Consider the following 20,108-nt stretch of genomic DNA (forward strand, 5'->3'; position numbering starts at 1 on the left):
GGGCTCAAAAGAGTCCCCGAACCTCCTCTCCCATGAAAGCCCATCAGAACACGTGTGCATGCACACGAAAGCTTATACTCAGAATCAGGGCTTTTTCAGTAGAAAAAGCCTGGCAGTGACTCATTTGCATATTAGGCCACACCCCCTGATGTCATCATTGTTCCACATAGACTTTTTTGTAGAAAAAGCCTAGCGTGAGCTAATTTGCATATCAGGCCACACCCTCTGACACGAACCCAGTCGGAACTGCGTTCCTGTACATTCCTACTCAAAATTAAACGTTGTTGGTCTTAAACAGGGGAGGCTAAACTTCGGCTCCAGAGCCACATGTGGCTCTTGAACACTCGTTGCGTGCGTCTCGATGCCCCCACTCCACCCCGCATCGGCCGGACTGGAGAAAGCATTTGTCTCTTTAAATCACATCATTTACAGAATGCATTTAAAGTTGCTTTCTTTCCACTTATCTCTCCCCCCCTTCCATCCATTTCCCTCCCTCCCTCTATGGTGTTGTACCGTGCTGAGGCCCCTCCCTACCCTCTCCTGGCTCCACTCCTGAAGTCTCCGGGTATTTCCATCACAGACCAGGAAGGCAACCCTTCATAGAACCTTCCCAGGCTCCATTCGCAAATTTTCAGGACTTTCCCGGCTTGGATCTGGCAACTCTACATCCGTGGCCGTGGGGGGGGGGGCAGGAAGAGACCTGGCAACCCGAACTGTGGCCAAAGCCCTTGACCAGAGCTCTCAAACCCCTCACCTCCCCATCAGCCAGCTTGGAGAAGAAGGCATTTGTCTCTTTAAATCGCTTCTCTAAGCCAAACCAGTCAGTGGCCCGGAACATGCATTTAATGTTGCTTTCTTATCCCCTCTCTCTCCTGACATCTCCTTTCTTCCCTCCCTTCCTTCTGAGGAAGATTGCAGAATTATACCCCGGTCCTTCTCGATAAATCAAGAGACTCAGAGCAGCTCACAATCTCCTTTTCCTTCCTCCCCCACAACAGACACCCTGTGAGGTAGATGAAGATATTGGATTTATATCCCGCCCTCCACTCCGAAGAGTCTCAGAGGCTCACTATCTCCTTTCCCTTCCTCCCCCACAACAGACACCCTGTGAGGTGGGTGGGGCTGGAGAGGGCTCTCACAGCAGCTGCCCTTTCAAGGACAACTCTGCCAGAGCTCTGGCTGACCCAAGGCCACGCTAGCAGGTGCAAGTGGAGGAGTGCGGAATCAAACCCAGTTCTCCCAGATAAGAAGATTGCAGATTTATACCCCGCTCTTCTCCCTGAATCAGAGACAGAGTGGTTTACAATCTCCTATGTCTTGTCCCCCCACAACAGACACCCTGTGAGGTGGGTGGGGCTGAGAGGGCTCTCACAGCAGCTGCCCTTTCAAGGACAACCTCTGCCAGAGCTATGGCCGACCCAAGGCCATTCCAGCAGGTGCAGGTGGAGGAGTGGGGGCTCCAAGCCGCTTCTCCCAGACAAGAGTCCATGCACTTAACCACGACACCACACTGCTCTCCTGTCTCGCGACTCTCAGACACGTGACCTTTATTGCGTGCGGCTTTTCTGTTAACCAGTTCCACGCCGTGCCGGGAGGGGGCGCACAAGAGCCATCGCAGAGAGCGCCGGAGGCACAGCCGCGTCCTCCCGCCCGCAGGGTGGCGCTGTGGCCGGCCCTTCGCCGCCCCTCCCCGCGCTCCCCCACAATGCCCCGCGGCGCGCCGTGGCCTCCTCCTCCTCCTCCTCGTCGGCGGCGGTGGGCGGGGCGGAGGGCTGGGAGTCGGGGCCGCGCGCGGGAGGGGGCGCGCCTCGTGCCCGCCAGGCCGGAGGGAGCCCATGGGGCGGGGGCGCGGGCGGCGGCGGCGCTGAGGGGCCGCGGGGGGGATGCTGTCGCGGAAGAAGACGCGGGCCGAGCTCTCCAAGCCGGGCGAGGTGCAGGGCAAGTACGTCATCAAGGAGACCAGCCCGCTGCTGCGCAGTGAGTCTCCCGCCGGGAGGGAGGGAGGGAGGGGCGGGGCCCTGCGGAAGTCCCACTCAAAAGGCCCCGGGGGCTTCGGGGGCGGAGCCAGGACGCGTTAGGGGTGGAGCCAGGAGGCTTTGGGGGCGGAGCCCAAACGCTTTGGAGGTGGAGCCAGGACAACTTGGGAGGTGGAGCCAGGAGACATTGGGGGTGGAGCCAGGAGACTGGGGATGGAGCTAGGACACTTTGGGGTGGAGCCAGGACAACTTTGGAGGTGGAGCCAGGAGACATTGGGAGTGGAGCCGGGATGCTTTGGGGGTGGAGCTAGGAGACTAGGGGTGGAGCTAGGACACTTTGGGGTGGAGCCAGGACAACTTTGGAGGTGGAGCCAGGAGACATTGGGAGTGGAGCCAAAATGCTTTGGGGTGGAGCCAGGACAACTTTGGAGGTGGAGCCAGGAGACATTGGGGGTGGAGCCGGGATGCTTTGGGGTGGAGCTAGGAGACTTTGGGGGGGTGGAGCCAGGAGACTTTGGGATGGAGCCGGGATGCTTTGGGGGTGCAGCCAGGAGACTGGGGGTGCAGCCAGCAGACTGGGGGTGGAGCTAGGACACTTTGGGGTGGAGCCAGGACAGCTTTGGAGGTGGAGCCAGGAGACTTTGGGATGGAGCCAGGATGCTTTGGGGGTGGAGCCAGGAGCAAGGGTGTGACAAGCACAGTGGAACTCCAAAGGGAGTTCTGGCCACCACATTTGAAGGGATCGTTTGCCTTTTCAATGCCTGCCCTCTAGCGTGGCCAGGTCCAATTCAAGAAATCTCTGGGGACTTTGGGGGTGGGGCCAGGAGACTTTGAGGGTGGAGCTGGGAGACATCGGGGGCGGAGCCAGGAGCAAGGCTGTGACAAGCATAATTGAACTCTTAAGGGACTTCTGGCCATCGCATTTAAAGGGACCGCACGCCTTCTCAATGCCTTCCCTCCATTGGAAATAATGAAAGATGGGGCACCTTCTGTTGGGGCTCATAAAATTGGATCCCTTGGTCCATTTTTTTAAAAAAAAACTTGGGGGGTGTTTTGAGGAGAGGCAGCAGATGCTATGCTAAAAAAACCTGGTGCCTCAGCCTCAAAAAAACAGGGCCCGCCCCCCAGATACCCACTGATCAATTCTCAATTATACCTTGTGGGAATTGGTCTCCATAAGGAATAATGGAGTGCCCAGCAGACATTTCCCTCTCCCCGCTGCTTTCTAATGACCCTGAAGTGGGGGGAGGGCTGTCAAATTGGGAGATCCCCTGCCCCCACCTGGGGATTGGCAACCCAACTTTCTTAAAGCATCGACCGCTTTCCTTGGTTCACAGTGCAAGGCAGCTCGCAGTGATACTCTAGAGCAGAGGTGGTCAAAGTTGCTTAATGCAAGAGCCACATAGAATAAATGCCGGATGTTTGAGAGCCGCAAGAAATGAACATCAGAGCCGGGAGGGAGGGAAGCAAATAGATGGGGAGAGAGAGGTGGAATGAAAGCAACTTTAACTGTAACCGCAATCTCCAAGCTGCCAGCTGACTTGGCTTAGAGAAGTGATGTAAAGGGACAAATGTCTTCTCCAAGCTGGCCAACGCGGTGGTGGAGGCTTCAAGAGCCATGTGTGGCCCTAGACCCCTGGTCTAGTACTGTGATTACAGACGTTAGATAATACACATTCAATCCACTGTCACTGCACTTCCCAACTGGATTTGGTCAGTTCACACAGTAAAAACCAGTTGGAAACTGCATTGAAAGTGGATTTGTTTTGTGTGCGTTCCCAGTTAAAACAGAAATAAAACGGGGAAACCCAGAGCGGTTCCATCCCAGCCCCTTTAAATAGGCTTGTTGTTGGAAAGGGCTGTAGCTCTGTAGTAGGGTCCCTACTTGGCACGCAGAAGGCCCAGGTTCAACCCCCCGCAGCTCCAGTTAAAAGGACCAGGCAGGAGGTGATGTGAGAGACATCAGTCGGAGACCCCAGAGAGCCACTGCTAGTCTGAGTAGACAATACTGACCTTAAGAACATAAGAGAAGCCATGTTGGATCAGACCAGTGGCCCATCCAGTCCAACACTCTGAGTCACATAAGAACAGAAGAGAAGCCATGTTGGATCAGGCCAGTGGCCCATCCAGTCCAACACTCTGAGTCACATAAGAACAGAAGAGAAGCCATGTTGGATCAGACCAGTGGCCCATCCAGTCCAACACTCTGAGTCACATAAGAACAAAAGAGAAGCCCTGTTGGATCAGGCCAGTGGCCCATCCAGTCCAACACTCTGTGTCACATAAGATAAGCCGTGTTGGATCAGGCCAATGGCCCCTCCAGTCCAACACTCTGAGTCACATAAGAACAAAAGAGAAGCTGTGTTGGATCAGGCCAATGGCCCCTCCAGTCCAACACTCTGAGTCACATAAGAACAAAAGAGAAGCCATGTTGGATCAGGCCAATGGCCCCTCCAGTCCAACACTCTGAGTCACATAAGAACAAAAGAGAAGCTGTGTTGGATCAGGCCAATGGCCCCTCCAGTCCAACACTCTGTGTCACATAAGAACATAAGAGAAGCTGTGTTGGATCAGGCTAATGGCCCCTCCAGTCCAACACTCTGTGTCACATAAGAACATAAGAGAAGCCATGTTGGATCAGGCCAATGGCCCATCCAGTCCAACACTCTGTGTCACATAAGAACATAAGAGAAGCCATGTTGGATCAGGCCAATGGCCCATCCAGTCTAACACTCTGTGTCACAGAAGAACATAAGAGAAGCCATGTTGGATCAGGCCAATGGCCCATCCAGTCCAACACTCTGTGTCACATAAGAACATAAGAGAAGCCATGTTGGATCAGGCCAGTGGCCCCTCCAGTCCAACACTCTGTGTCACATAAGAACATAAGAGAAGCCATGTTGGATCAGGCCAATGGCCCCTCCAGTCCAACACTCTGTGTCACATAAGAACATAAGAGAAGCCATGTTGGATCAGGCCAATTGCCCCTCCAGTCCAACACTCTGTGTCACATAAGAACATAAGAGAAGCCATGTTTTATCAGGCCAGTGGCCCCTCCAGTCCAACACTCTGTGTCACATAAGAACATAAGAGAAGCCCTGTTGGATCAGGCCAATGGCCCCTCCAGTCCAACACTCTGTGTCACATAAGAACATAAGAGAAGCCATGTTGGATCAGGCCAATGGCCCCTCCAGTCCAACACTCTGTGTCACATAAGAACATAAGAAAAGCCATGTTGGATCAGACCAGTGGCCCCTCCAGTCCAACACTCTGAGTCACATAAGAACAAAAGAGAAGCCATGTTGGATCAGCCAGTGGCCCCTCCAGTCCAACACACTGTGTCACATAAGAACATAAGAGAAGCCCTGTTGGATCAGGCCAATGGCCCCTCCAGTCCAACACTCTGTGTCACATAAGAACATAAGAGAAGCCCTGTTGGATCAGGCCAATGGCCCCTCCAGTCCAACACTCTGTGTCACATAAGAACATAAGAGAAGCCCTGTTGGATCAGGCCAATGGCCCCTCCAGTCCAACACTCTGTGTCACATAAGAACATAAGAGAAGCCCTGTTGGATCAGGCCAATGGCCCCTCCAGTCCAACACTCTGTGTCACATAAGAACATAAGAGAAGCCATGTTGGATCAGGCCAGTGGCCCATCCAGTCCAACACTCTGTGTCACATAAGAATATAAGAGAAGCCATGTTGGATCAGGCCAGTGGCCCATCCAGTCCAGCACTCTGTGTCACATAAGAATATAAGAGAAGCCATGTTGGATCAGGCCAATGCCCCATCCAGTCCAACACTCTGTGTCACATAAGAACATAAGAGAAGCCATGTTGGATCAGGCCAATGCCCCATCCAGTCCAACACTCTGTGTCACATAAGAACATAAGAGAAGCCATGTTGGATCAGGCCAATGGCCCATCCAGTCCAACACTGTGTCACACAGTGGCCAAAAAATACCAGGTGCCATCAGGAGGTCCACCAGTGGGACCAGGACACCCTCCCACTGTGCCCCCCAAGCACCAAGAATAAAGAGCATCACTGCCTCAGACAAGAATGTAAGAGAAGCTGTGTTGGATTAGGCCAATGGCCCATAAGAACATAGGAGAAGCCATGTTGGATCAGGCCAGTGGCCCATCCAGTTCAAAACTCTGTGTCACACAGTGGCCAAAAAACCCCAAGTGCCATCAGGAGGTCCATCAGTGGGGCCAGGACAGCAGAAGCCCTCACACTGTACCCCCCCCACAAGCACCAAGAAGACAATGCTTGTAGCCGCCGCCACCTCCTGTGGCAGTGAATTCCACATGTTAATCACCCTTTGGGTGAAGAAGGACTTCCTTTTTTCCATTCTAACCCGACTGCTCAGCAATTTCATCGAATGCCCACGAGTTCTTGTATTGTGAGAAAGGGAGAAAAGTACCTCTTTCTCTACTTTCTCCATCCCAGGCATTATCTTGTAAACCTCTATCATGTCACCCTGCAGTCGACGTTCTCCAAGCTAAAGAGCCCCAAGCGTTTCAACCTTTCTTCATAGGGAAAGTGTTCCAACCCTTGAATCGTTCTAGTTGCCCTTTTCTGCACTTCTTCCAGTGCTGTAATATCTTTTTTGAGATGCGATGACCAGAACGGTATACAGTACCCCAAAGCCATTCCAGCAGCTGCAAATGGACGAGGGGGGAATCAAGCCCAGATCTCCCAGCTAAGAGTCCACACACTTAACCACTACACCAAATTTCTCCGGCTGCTGTGTCCCTCCTCTCTGGGGGGGGGGGGGACTCTTGACTCCCTCCTCAGAGAATGCCTTGCCGTCTGCCCTTTGGCCCAGAATGCTCTGTCCTCTTGAAGTCTTTAGTCCCTCTCACTCTTGCCTGCCAGCTCTCTGGCCTCTGCCTTTTAATGGCTTCCTCTCAGCTCCGCACCCTCTTCCTGACTTTCTTCCATCAGTGGGTTCTTTCTCACAAGCACGTCCTCTCCCTCATGACCTCCGAGGGCCATTTTTGACCCACCCGTGGCTGTGTTCGTTCCTTTTAAATGTGGGATAGGAGGAGAGTTTTACAGATATTCCAGAAAGACAGAATTACGCAAGCATTCTAAGGTTCCCACATCACCACCAAGGGAGAATGCCAGTAGATTTCACACAGTGGGTTTTGCCCAGCTTGGACAGCAGAATACTCCTGTGTTGTTGTTTTTTAGGAAGCCTCTACATGGCGTTGAAGAGCCCCGTGGCGCAGAGTGTTAAAGCTGCAGTTTTCAGTCCTAAGCTCTGCTCATGATTTGAATTCGATCCCCGGCGGAAGCTGGGTTTTCAGGTAGCCGACTTGAGGTTGACTCCGCCTTCCATCCTTCTGAGGTCGGTCAAAAGAGTCCCCAGCTTGCTGGGGGGGGGGGGGGAGCGTAGAGGACTGGGGAAGGCAAAGGCAAACCACCCCGTAAAAAGTCTGCCATGAAAATGGTGTGAAAGCAACGTCACCCCACAGTCAGAAATGACTGGTGCTTGCACAGGGGACCTTTCCTTTCCTAGCCAATATTTATAGTTTATGAGAGTCTCGTGCAGCTGTACAATCTTAGGTCACAGCAGTTTAAAGCCATCTTAAGAAGAAGAAGATGATGATATTGGATTTATATCCCGCCCTCCACTCTGAAGAGACTCAGAGTGGCTCACAATTTCCTTTACCTTCCTCCCCCACGACACCCTGTGAGGTGGGTGGGGCTGGAGAGGGCTCTCCCAGCAGCTGCCCTTTCAAGGACAGAGTCTCAGAGTGGCCTACAATCTCCTTTCCCTTCCTCTCCCACAACAGACACCCTGTGAGGTGGGTGGGGCTGGAGAGGGCTCTCACAGCAGCTGCCCTTTCAAGGACAACCTCTGCCAGAGCTATGGCTGACCCAAGGCCATGCTAGCAGGTGCAAGTGGAGGAGTGGGGAATCAAACCCGGTTCTCCCAGATAAGAGTCAGCACACTTAACCACTACATCAAACTGGCTGTCTTAAAACCGGTTTGGTGTAATGGTGAAGGTGAAGTGTCCAGACTCTTACCTAGGAGAACCGGATTGATTCCCCACTCCTCCACTCGCAGCTGCTGGAATGGCCTTGGATAAGCCATAGCTCTGGCAGAGCTGTCCTTGAAAGGGCAGCTTCTGTCAGAGTTCTCTCAGCCCCACCCACCTCATAGGTTGTCTGTTGTGGGGGGAGGAAGATAAAGGGGATTGTGAGCCACTCTGAGGTTCAGAGTGGAGGGCAGGATATAAATCCAATATCATCTCCTTCTTTTACGCTGAACATGTACACTTTAGGAAGACTTAAAAAACATACTTTTTTTTTGTATTTATATGTGCGTGTGTGCACATCTGGAAGTCACCTCTGGGACTGACCCTTATTAGGGGCCTGGAGGGTGCCCCAGCTCTTCCGACTGCTGGTATCCCAAGGAAGTCTCCTATCCAAATTCTAGTGGGGTGCGGGAGGGGGGGGGGGAATCCCGCTTAGCTTCCAAGCTCTAATGAGATCTAGCTTGCCTGGGCTGCCCAATTCAAGGCTAAAATTTGCTTTCCTTCCACCCATAACCAGCTAGATTTTAGCTAAACCGTGTTGACACCCGTGTCAAAGTATACGTTCTCTTTCTGGCCATCCCACAAACTTCCTACATGGAACCCTTCAAGTATTCCTTAAGTGTCTGAGGCAGTGATGTTCTTGGTGCTTGTAGCGGGGGGGGGGGCACAGTGAGAGGGCTTGTAGTGTCGTGGCTGCACTGATGGACCTCCTGATGGGACCTGGGGTTTGTTGGCCACTCTGTGAGACAGAGTGTTGGACTGGATGGGCCACTGGCCTGTTCCAACATGGCTTCTCTCATGTTCTTATGTCTGGGGCAGTGTGTCAGAACTGGAACGAACTTCAGACGATTCCAATACTTGTTACAAAGTTAGGATCTTTATTGAAGAACTACAGTGCTAGAGCAACGAGATAACAGTAATGCCGGTCCCTGGCATTTGGTTACATTTTATGCCATCAGTAAAGTACAATAAAGCTATCATTCACACGGGTTACAGACAAGTGTCTCTTTTCCCAGGCTTCGTTATCAGAAGGGAGGATGCCTCCCTGTGGCGAAGGCCAAACGGCCTGGCTTCAAAAGGGCACCTGTGGATGTTGAACAGAGACTATCTGTCGCCCGCCTCGGAGCCCTAAATATTTGGAATAGCTATGAGGGCAGGGTTAATTGCTCAGGCTGGGGACTCTGTGTTAGTGTTAGGTTACAGCATGGAGTCGGTTTGGCCAAAGCAGGCAGAGAGAAAGTTACAAGTTCTGACACAGTGATGCTCTGTATTGTTGGTGCTTGGGGGGGGCACAGTGGGAGGGCTTCTAGTGTCCTGGCCCCACTGGTGGAACTCCTGATGGCACCTGGGGTTTTTTGGCCATTGTGTGACACAGAGTGTTGGACTGGATGGGCCATTGGCCTGATCCAACATGGCTTCTCTTACGTTCTTATGTGACACAGAGTATTGGACTGGATGAGCCATTGGCTGATCCAACAGGGCTTCTCTTCTGTTCTTATGTGACACAGAGTGTTGGACTGGATGGGCCACTGGCCTGATCCAACATGGCTTCTCTTATGTTCTTATGTGACACAGAGTGTTGGACTGGATCGGCCATTGGCCTGATCCAACAGGGCTTCTCTTATGTTCTTATGTGACACAGAGTGTTGGACTGGATGGGCCACTGGCCTGATCCAACATGGCTTCTCTTATGTTCTTATGTGACACAGAGTATTGGACTGGATGAGCCATTGGCTGATCCAACAGGGCTTCTCTTGTGTTCTTATGTGACACAGAGTGTTGGACTGGATGGGCCATTGGCCTGATCCAACATGGCTTCTCTTATGTTCTCATGTGACACAGAGTGTTGGACTGGAGGGGCCACTGTCCTGATCCAACAGGGCTTCTCTTATGTTCTTATGTGACACAGAGTGTTGGACTGGAGGGGCCACTGGCCTGATCCAACAGGGCTTCTCTTATGTTCTTATGTGACACAGAGTGTTGGACTGGAGGGGCCACTGGCCTGATCCAACAGGGCTTCTCTTATGTTCTTCTGTGACACAGAGTGTTGGACTGGAGAGGCCACTGGCCTGATCCAACAGGGCTTCTCTTATGTTCTTATGTGACACAGAGTGTTGGACTGGAGGGGCCATTGGCCTGATCCAACAGGGCTTCTCTTATGTTCTTCTGTGACACAGAGTGTTGGACTGGATGGGCCATTGGCCTGATCCAACATGGCTTCTCTTATGTTCTTCTGTGACACAGAGTGTTGGACTGGAGGGGCCACTGGCCTGATCCAACATGGTTTCTCTTATGTTCTTATGTGACACAGAGTGTTGGACTGGATGGGCCATTGGCCTGATCCCACATGGCTTCTCTTATGTTCTTCTGTGACACAGAGTGTTGGACTGGAGAGGCCACTGGCCTGATCCAACATGGCTTCTCTGATGTTCTTATGAGACACAGAGTGTTGGACTGGATGGGCCATTGGCCTGATCCCACATGGCTTCTCTTATGTTCTTATGTGACACAGAGTGTTGGACTGGAGAGGCCACTGGCCTGATCCAACATGGCTTCTCTGATGTTCTTATGAGACACAGAGTGTTGGACTGGAGGGGCCACTGGCCTGATCCAACATGGTTTCTCTTATGTGACACAGAGTGTTGGACTGGATGGGCCACTGGCCTGATCCAACATGGCTTCTCTTACGTTCTTAAGTCATCCCTTAACGAGCATCATAAATGCATCTGGGCGGGTTAGAATAGTGACTGTGGACTGCTATGCTTTTCTGTCATGGCTGTCCCTTTCACTGACCTGGCCTTTGTCCCTCCTGTATGGGATGGGGGATGAACGTTAATGCTTCTGTGTTCAGGATTGTGGGTGGTGTTGGGCTCTCCTTCCTTGGAGGTTTTCTAAACAGAGGCTAGAGGGCCCTCTGACAGAGATGAAGCTCCTGTGAATTTAGGGGGAGGTGTTTGTGAGTTCCCTGCATTGTGCAGACAATTGGATTAGATGATCCTAGAGATCCCTTCCAACTCTAGGATTCTAGAATTCTTCAGGAGGTGGTGGGCTCTCCTTTCTTGGAGGTTTTTAAAGAGAGGCTAGATGGCCATCTGACAGCAATGAGGATCCTGTGAATTTAGGGGGAGGTGTTTGTGAGTTTAGAGCGGTTCCTCAGTGGAACAGGCTTCCTCCTTTGGAGGTGGTGGGCTCTCCTTCCTTGGAGGTTTTTCAACAGAGGCTAGATGGCCATCTGACAGCCATGCAGATCCTGTGAATTTAGGGGGAGGTGTTTGTGAGTTTCCTGCGTTGTGCAGGGAGTTGGACTAGATGACCCTAGAGGTCTCTTCCATCTCTATGATTGGGGGGTGGGGGGTGGGCTCCCTCTGGGTATCCTACTCCCCCAGGGAAAGTGTATGCGCAATACATAGCCTCTCCTCTCCCGGTGTAGTGAATGCCGCGTGGTCACTGTCTGGCTATGCCTGGCAGATGGTCACTGCAATGGCCTCTCCTGCATTACTGCATCCGTAGCAACACCTTCTCGCTGGTCCCCCCCGTTTTTCACAGAGTTTGCTACGTCATGGTGCGACCGAATTGTCCGGCGGTATAACCGGATGGGCAGGCTGGGCCCACCAACCTTGCCAGCCTAAGAGAAGGAAAACTCTAACATCAAACCCGGGCAGATAGAGCTCGTTAATGTAACACCTACCACCTGGAGGAGCTCGTTAATGTAACACCTACCAGCTAGGGGTTGGACTAGATGACCCTAGAGGTCTCTTCCATCTCTATGATTAGATTGTAGCACTTTTGCCAAGAAAATTGTTAGGGATGTTGGACTAGTCTCTCAGTTCATCGAGATCATGCTTTAATACACTGCAGATATTTAGTTTTTTTACCTTTTGGTCATGCAACGTTGTCAACGATGTTGCTTTTGAGGTGAACAATCCTATTAATCCTTTGGTCTCATTTTCAGAAGACAAGAGTCACTGCTGGGGGAAAAAAACAAAAAATACTAGGGAAAGTTAAATGAAAAGAGTTCGGACCCCATCAACATGTATTTATAGTTGGGATTTTGGTTCCAATGTGCATTACTTTTCACTTGCCCCCGTTGAACCTCATTTGCCACCTCAGATGTCCAGTCGTCCAGATTCTACAGCAGGGGTGGCCAAACCTGCTTATTGTAACAGCCACATAGAATAAATGTCAGGTGTTTGAGAGCCACAAGACATAAACATCAGATGTTTGAGAGCCACGAGGAAGAAGAAAAAGATGATATTGGATTTATATCCCGCCCTCCACTCTGAAGAGTCTCAGAGCGGTTCACAATCTCCTTTCCCTTCCTTCCCCACAACAGAAACCCTGTGAGGTAGATGAAGATATTGAATTTATATCCCGCCCTCCACTCAAGAGTCTCAGAGCGGCTCACAATCTCCTTTCCCTTCCTCCCCCCACAACAGAAACCCTGTGAGGTAGATGAAGATATTGGATTTATATCCCGCCCTCAACTCTGAAGAGTCTCAGAGCGGCTCACAATCTCCTTTACCTCCCCCCCCCCCACAACAGGCACCCTGTGAGGTAGATGAAGATACTGGATTTATATCCCACCCTCCACTCCGAAGGGTCTCAGAACGGCTCGCAATCTCCTTTACCTTCCCCCCCCCCCCCCACAACAGGCACCCTGTGAGGTAGATGAAGATATTGGATTTATATCCTGCCCTCCACTCCGAAGAGTCTCAGAGCGGCTCACAATCTCCTTTCCCTTCCTCCCCCACAACAGACACCTGTGAGGTAGAAGGAGATATTGGATTTATATCCCGCCCTCCACTCCAAAGAGTCTCAGAGCGGCTCACAATCTCGTTTCCCTTCCTCCCCCACAACAGACACCTGTGAGGTAGAAGGAGATATTAGATTTATATCCCGCCCTCCACTCCAAAGAGTCTCAGAGCGGCTCACAATCTCGTTTCCCTTACTCCCCCATCACAGACACCTGTGTGGTAGAAGGAGATATTGGATTTATATCCAGCCCTCCACTCCGAAGAGTCTCAGAGTGGCTCACAATCTCCTTTACCTTCCCCCCACTCCACAACAGACACCCTGTGAGGTAGGTGAGGCTGAGAGGGCTCTCACAGCAGCTCTGCCCTTTCAAGGACAGAGTCTCAAAGCCGCTCACAATCTCCTTTACCTTCCTCCCCCACAACAGACCCCCTGTGAGGTGGGTGGGGCTGGAGAGGGCTCTCACAGCAGCTGCCCTTTCAAAAACAACCTCTGCCAGAGCTATGGCTGACCCAAGGCCATTCCAGCAGCTGCAAGTGGAGGAGTGGGGAATCAAACCCGGTTCTCCCAGATAAGAGTCCGCACGCTTAACCACTACACCAAACTGGCTCTCAATAGATAGATAGGGGGAGGGAGAGGTGGAAAGAAAGCCATTTCAACTTCAGATGCATCCTCCAAGCTGCCAGCTGGCTCAAAGAAGTGAATTAAAGAGAGAAATGTCTTCTCCAGGCTGACCAGCTAGGGTGGTAGAAAGCCACCCGATATGTGTGAAAGAGCCACATGTGGTTCCTGATCCACAGTTAGGCCAGCCCTGCTCTAGGATGTCTCACAGTCCTCCCTGACTCTCACTAGCTTGAACAATTTAGTGTCACCTGCAAACTTAGCGACTTCACTGCTTATTCCCAACTCCAAGTCATTAACGAACAAGTTAAAAAGTCCCAGACCTAGTAATGAGCCCTGCGGTCCTCTCTGTTCCCTGTTCCTTTTCTGCGAGCCAGTTTGGTGTAGTTGTGAAGTCTGCGGACTCTTATCTGGGAGAACCGGGTTTGATTCCCCACTCCTCCACTTGCACCTGCTGGAATGGCCTTGGGTCAGCCATAGCTCCCTTATCTGGGAGAACCGGGTTGGATTCCCCACTCCTCCACTTGCAGCTGCTGGAATGGCCTTGGGTCAGCCATAGCTCTCTTATCTGGGAGAACCGGGTTTGATTCCCCCCTCCTCCACTTGCAGCTGCTGGAATGGCCTTGGGTCAGCCAGAGCTCTCTTATCTGGGAGAACCGGGTTTGATTCCCCACTCCTCCACTTGCACCTGCTGGAATGGCCTTGGGTCAGCCAGAGCTCTCTTATCTGGGAGAACCGGGTTTGATTCGCTACTCCTCCACTCACAGCTGCTGGAATGGCCTTGGGTCAGCCAGAGCTCTCTTATCTGGGAAAACCGGGTTTGATTCCCTACTCCTCCACTTGCACCTGCTGGAATGGCCTTGGGTCAGCCATAGCTCTCTCATCTGGGAGAACCGGGTTTGATTCCCCACTCCTCCACTTGCACCCGCTGGAATGGCCTTGGGTCAGCCAGAGCTCTCTTATCTGGGAGAACCGGGTTTGATTCGCTACTCCTCCACTCACAGCTGCTGGAATGGCCTTGGGTCAGCCAGAGCTCCCTTATCTGGGAAAACCGGGTTTGATTCCCTACTCCTCCACTTGCACCTGCTGGAATGGCCTTGGGTCAGCCAGAGCTCTCTTATCTGGGAGAACCGGGCTTGATTCCCCACTCCTCCACTCACAGCTGCTGGAATGGCCTTGGGTCAGCCAGAGCTCTCTTATCTGGGAGAACCGGTTTTGATTCCCCACTCCTTCACTCACAGCTGCTGGAATGGCCTTGGGTCAGCCAGAGCTCTCTTATCTGGGAGAACCGGGTTTGATTCCCCACTCCTTCACTCACAGCTGCTGGAATGGCCTTGGGTCAGCCAGAGCTCTCTTATCTGGGAGAACCGGGTTTGATTCCCCACTCCTTCACTCACAGCTGCTGGAATGGCCTTGGGTCAGCCAGAGCTCTCTTATCTGGGAGAACCGGGTTTGATTCCCCACTCCTTCACTCACAGCTGCTGGAATGGCCTTGGGTCAGCCAGAGCTCTCTTATCTGGGAGAACCGGATTCGATTCCCCACTCCTCCACTCACAGCTGCTGGAATGGCCTTGGGTCAGCCAGAGCTCTCTTATCTGGGAGAACCGGATTCGATGCCCCACTCCTCCACTCACAGCTGCTGGAATGGCCTTGGGTCAGCCAGAGCTCTCTTATCTGGGAGAACCGGGCTTGATTCCCCACTCCTCCACTTGCACCTGCTGGGATGGCCTTGGGTCAGCCATAGCTCTGGCAGAGGTTGTCCTTGAAAGGGCAGCTGTTGTGAGAACCCTCTCAGCCCCACCCACCTCACAGTGTGTCTGTTGTGTGTGTGGGGGGGGGGAGATATAGGAGATTGTAAGCCGCTCTGAGTCTCTGATTCAGAGAGAAGGGTGGGGTATAAATCTGCAGTTCTTCTTCTTCTTCTGCTGGACTCAGATTGGCAAGTGAAGGAAACTGGATAGTTCCAGTGGCTTCCTAGATCCTAGCCCTCCTCAAAAGGGACATCTGTGACCGTGCTAACATTAAATCAAAGGAACGGCGTTATCCGTTGAGACTTTTGAAGTATTCCTTAGGCCTGCATCTTTGTTCTGACTGCAGATCTTGTTCCATTGCAGACCTCATGCCTTCTTTCATCCGTCACGGTCCAACCATTCCAAGGCGCACGGATATCTGCCTTCCGGACCCGAGCCTTTCTGTCTACCCTGCCGGTGGGGATGGAGCCGTTTCCCGCAACCACAGCTTCCTCCGGACTCCCGTTCAGAGGCCGCCTCACGAGATCATGAGGCGGGAGAGCAACCGGCTCTCTGCGCCTTCCTTCCTGGCCAGGCCTGAGGTCCCGCGAGAGTACAGCCCGTCTTCCCAGCCCTTTTTGGCAGGAGCCAACTCGGTCGCGGAAAACGGAGACGCTGGGTCGCGCTACTATTATGACCCTTTTTATAACGGTCAGCGGCGCCACCCGCTGGGGGATCCCGTGCAGGAGGAATATCGATACTACGAGCAGAACAACGACCTCTTCCAAAGGATGTCGCAGAATCAGGGAAGACACACGACAGGCAAGTGGGGTCTTATTCGGCATATTCAGTTCTCGAGGATGTGCTTGTAGTGACGGAGCTAGAAGGGGGTTTGGTCTCTGCAGCATTTTTTCCGGATTTACGTAGTGCCGGGGTCTTCAAAGTGGTGTCTGTGCTCATTATGGCACCCGCCAGCACCTTCCCCGGTGCCTGCCAGGTATTTGTAGAATGGGGGTGGAGCCATGCAGGGATTTTTGCCCAGCAAATCTTCTGATTGGCCATCGGAGAGGTGATTGATTGGCTGTGCAGATTTAACATTACTTTGGCAGTAGCTGCCACCACAGCACATGGCTCTTCAAATGTTTGACTGAAGGTAAGCCGTGGCAGCCGTTTTGTGACTGGCTCCACCTCTTTTGGCAGCCATTTTGTGGCTGGCTCTTCTTTTGGCAGCTAATTTGTGGCTGGCTCTACCTCTTTTGTTAAGAGTCCCGTAGCGCAGAGTGTTAAAGCTGCAGTACTGCAGTCCTAAGCTCTGCTCACGACCTGAGTTCGATCCCCGGCAGAAGCTGGGTTTTCAGGTAGCCGGCTCGAGGTCGACAGCCTTCCAAGGTTGGTAAAATGAGTCCTCAGCTTGCTGGGAGGAAAGTGTAGATGACTGGGGAAGGCAATGGCAAACCACCCTGTAAAAAGTCTGCCGTGAAAACGTTGTGAAAGCAACATCACCCCAGAGTCGGAAATGACCGGTGCTTGCACAGGGGACCTTCCCTTTCCTACCTCTTTTGCGGCCAATTTGTGACTGGCTTCTCTTTTGGCAACCAATTTGTGGCTGGCTCCACCTCTTTTGGCAGCCATCTTGTGGCCGGCTCCACCTCTTTTGGCAGCCATCTTGTGGCCGGCTCCACCTCTTTTGGCAGCCATCTTGTGGCCGGCTCCACCTCTTTTGGCAGCCATTTTGTGGCTGCACCAGCCGTAGCATGTCAGGATTCCAAAGGTTCTGGCAGGGTGAGAGAGTTTAGGGACCCCTGATGTAGCCCAAAGGGTACAGAGCTACCTTGTACCAAGTCAGACCTTGGTCTACATATCGAGAGGAAGGGCCCCTTATACTCTGCACTGCCAGCTTGAGGTAAAGCGGTGGCATCGGGGTGGTTGCCAGTGAGCCGTTTGCCCTCCCATGGTACAACTTCAGGGCAATATTTGCAAGCTCTCTGAATTGACTGGAGCAGAAGGGAGAGGAAAACAACTGCAGGTTGTGGTGGGGGAGATGGCATGTTGGCTTGGAAACACCATGCAGTGCCTTCCAGATGGGCAGTCTTGTGTGTTGTCTTGGAGAGCCAGGGGACACCTTTAGCCCTCTGAAAGGCACACTGAGGAGGAGAGCCACCATCCAGGAAGATGGCTGGGAGAAAGAAAACATTGACAGTGGCTGGCTGGCTGGCTGGCTAGATAATAGAAGGTGTTTGAACAAAGTAGGAGTCAAGTGGCACCTTTATGACCAACCCAGTTTTATTCAGAACGAAAGCTTTCATGTGCTAGAAGCACACTTCGTCGGACCGTGGGATGGAATGGGAAGCGGTCCTCGATACAGAGAATGGGCAGTGAATTAGTATGCAAAATCATGGAGATGTTTGTTAGCAGATCGGAAGAATCACAATTTGGGGCCTGGTGATCGTTAGTTTACGTTAACTGGGCTGCATCAACAAGGGGGCAATAGAAGTCAGGATAGCAGGCTGATGACTATGTCATTAGGTGTGAAGTGCCATAAATAAGAGTCTGTTGCAATGTTAGCTCAGGGTTTAAAACGAGGCCTTTAGTTTCTCGGAGGTTTAATTTAAACATGTAACGCATATATAAACATGATTCTAGTTTGCCATTAGAAAAAAAAATACATTAAAATATATTAGAAGGTGAGTTAGTATATATGAGATAAACAGCCAATATCCCTTATTTGAGTATATCAATACAAAAAAAAAATATTCCGATACACTATTCTAAAAGGGAAACACGTTGGAATACTGTGGCTATATAGCTGTGGTGTTTGTCTTAGCAACGTGACTAGTCTTGGGTGTGACGGCATTCCAGGTTTTACTGTTTCGTGCGGCTTCCTTGTCTTTGCACACGAGAGTGCACTGAACAGTGAGGCATCTCTGTGCCAGAGAGCATAAAAACGCTAAGCGTTCTTAAAACGCATAAGGCATGGCTGCGTAAAGAGCGTTCACCATTTTCCCAGTGTCCTTGTTTTGTTGTGCAATAACTTTGCAGTCAAGTTAGCCATCTGTTGCCTATCACAGAGAGAAAAAAATATAAATCTGCAGGCAAGAATGTCAAGACGTCAGAGGTCCCTGACCTCAAGCCTGGAGCTGTTTTGACAGAGGTTCTTGTGTTGTGTTTATTAGGAGGAGGAGAGGCCGATTTCCAGGGAACGACAGGCTGCTAAGCATTAGAATCCCAGAATCCTAGAGTTGGAAGGGTCCTCTAGGGTCATCTAGTCCAACCCCCTGCACAATGCAGGAAACTCACAAATACCTCCCCCTAAATTCACAGAATCCTCATTGCTGTCAGATGGCCATCTAGCCTCTGTTGAAAAACCTCCAAGGAAGGAGAGCCCACCACCTCCCAAGGAGGAAGCCTGATCCACTGAGGAACTGCTCTAACAGTCATAGAATCATAGAATCCTAGAGTTGGAAGGGACCTCTAGGGTCATCTAGTCCAACCACCTGCACAATGCAGGAAACTCACAAATACCTCCCCCTAAATTCACAGAATCCTCATTGCTGTCAGATGGCCATCTAGCCTCTGCTTAAAAACCTACAAGGAAGGAGAGCCCACCACCTCCCGAAGAATCATAGAGTTGGAAGGGACCTCCAGGGTCATCTAGTCCAACCCCCTGCACAATGCAGGAAACTCACAAATACCTCCCCGTAAATTCACAGGATCCCCATTGCTGTCAGATGGCCATCTAGCCTCTGTTTAAAAACCTCCAAGGAAGGAGAGCCCACCACCTCCCGAGGAGGAAGCCTGTTCCACTGAGAAATCACTCTAACAGTCAAGAAGTTCTTCCTAATGTTGAGCTGAAAACTCTTTTGATTTAATTTCAACCCATTGGTTCTGGTCCTACCTTCCAGGGCCTCTATAGGACAGCCCTTCAAGTACTTGAAGATGGTGATCCTATCACCTCTCAGTCGCCTCCTCTCCAGGACAAGCTGTTTGTGGGTTTCCTGCATTGTGCAGGGGGTTGGACTAGATGATTCTGGACTCTGGAGGTCCCTTCCAACTCTAGGATTCTAGGATTCTCCAGGAGGTGGTGGGCTCTCCTTCCTTGGAGGTTTTTAAACAGAGGCTAGATGGCCACCTGACAGCAATGAAGATCCTGTGAATTTAGGGGGAGGTGTTTGTGAATTTCCTGCATTGTGCAGGGGGTTGGACTAGATGACCCTGGAGGTCCCTTCCAACACTATGATTCTCACTTCTGCAGCAAGACCGTTTGCACTGCTGATCCCTCGCTTGGCCTTTTCCAGGCATCGGCAGGGTAGCTGCGACATCACTAGGAAACCTGACCAACCACAGTTCAGAAGACTTGCCCCTCCCTCCCGGCTGGTCAGTGGACTGGACGCTCCGAGGACGGAAATACTACATTGACCACAACACCAACACGACGCACTGGAGCCACCCCCTGGAGCGCGAGGGGCTGCCCCCAGGGTGGGAGCGTGTGGAGTCGGCCGAGTTCGGAGTCTACTACGTCGACCACATCAACAAGAGAGCGCAGTACAAACACCCTTGTGCCCCCAGGTAAGCTGCGCCCGTGTGTGTGTGGCAAGCCAAAGGATGGTTTTCCTGCAAGCGTGTCTGGAGGGACTGGGTTTGGTTTCTGACAAAACGCAGCGAGGCCAAATTAACGTCTTTCTCGGAAGGGAAGACAGCTTGCCGTTGAAACCGAATGTTTGCGCTGTGTTTGCTGCAGCAGCAACAGAAGAAGAAGATATTGGATTTATATCCCGCCCTCCACTCCGAAGAGTCTCAGAGCGGCTCACAATCTCCTTTCCCTTCCTCCCCCACAACAGGCACCCTGTGAGGTAGATGAAGATACTAGATTTATATCCCACCCTCCACTCCGAAGAGTCTCAGAGCGGCTCACAATCTCCTTTCCCTTCCTCCCCCACAACAGACACCCTGTGAGGTAGATGAAGATATTGGATTTATATCC

General features: G+C 51.9%; 1 protein-coding gene across 1 annotated transcript in view; it reads left to right on the forward strand.

The window, feature by feature from the left end:
- Positions 1 to 1,872: 1,872 nt before the first annotated feature.
- Positions 1,873 to 20,108, forward strand: part of SAV1 (salvador family WW domain containing protein 1) — a 29,663-nt gene continuing 11,427 nt past the window's right edge. Inside the window, exons 1-3 of the mRNA XM_060262659.1 lie at positions 1,873 to 1,977; positions 15,512 to 15,949; positions 19,423 to 19,693. Coding sequence (XP_060118642.1) covers positions 1,884 to 1,977; positions 15,512 to 15,949; positions 19,423 to 19,693 — 803 coding nt within the window. The 5' untranslated portion in view covers positions 1,873 to 1,883. The remainder of the gene's footprint in view (positions 1,978 to 15,511; positions 15,950 to 19,422; positions 19,694 to 20,108) is intronic.

This window comes from Heteronotia binoei, chromosome 21, assembly GCF_032191835.1.
Source record: "Heteronotia binoei isolate CCM8104 ecotype False Entrance Well chromosome 21, APGP_CSIRO_Hbin_v1, whole genome shotgun sequence".
Lineage (NCBI taxonomy): Eukaryota > Metazoa > Chordata > Lepidosauria > Squamata > Gekkonidae > Heteronotia > Heteronotia binoei.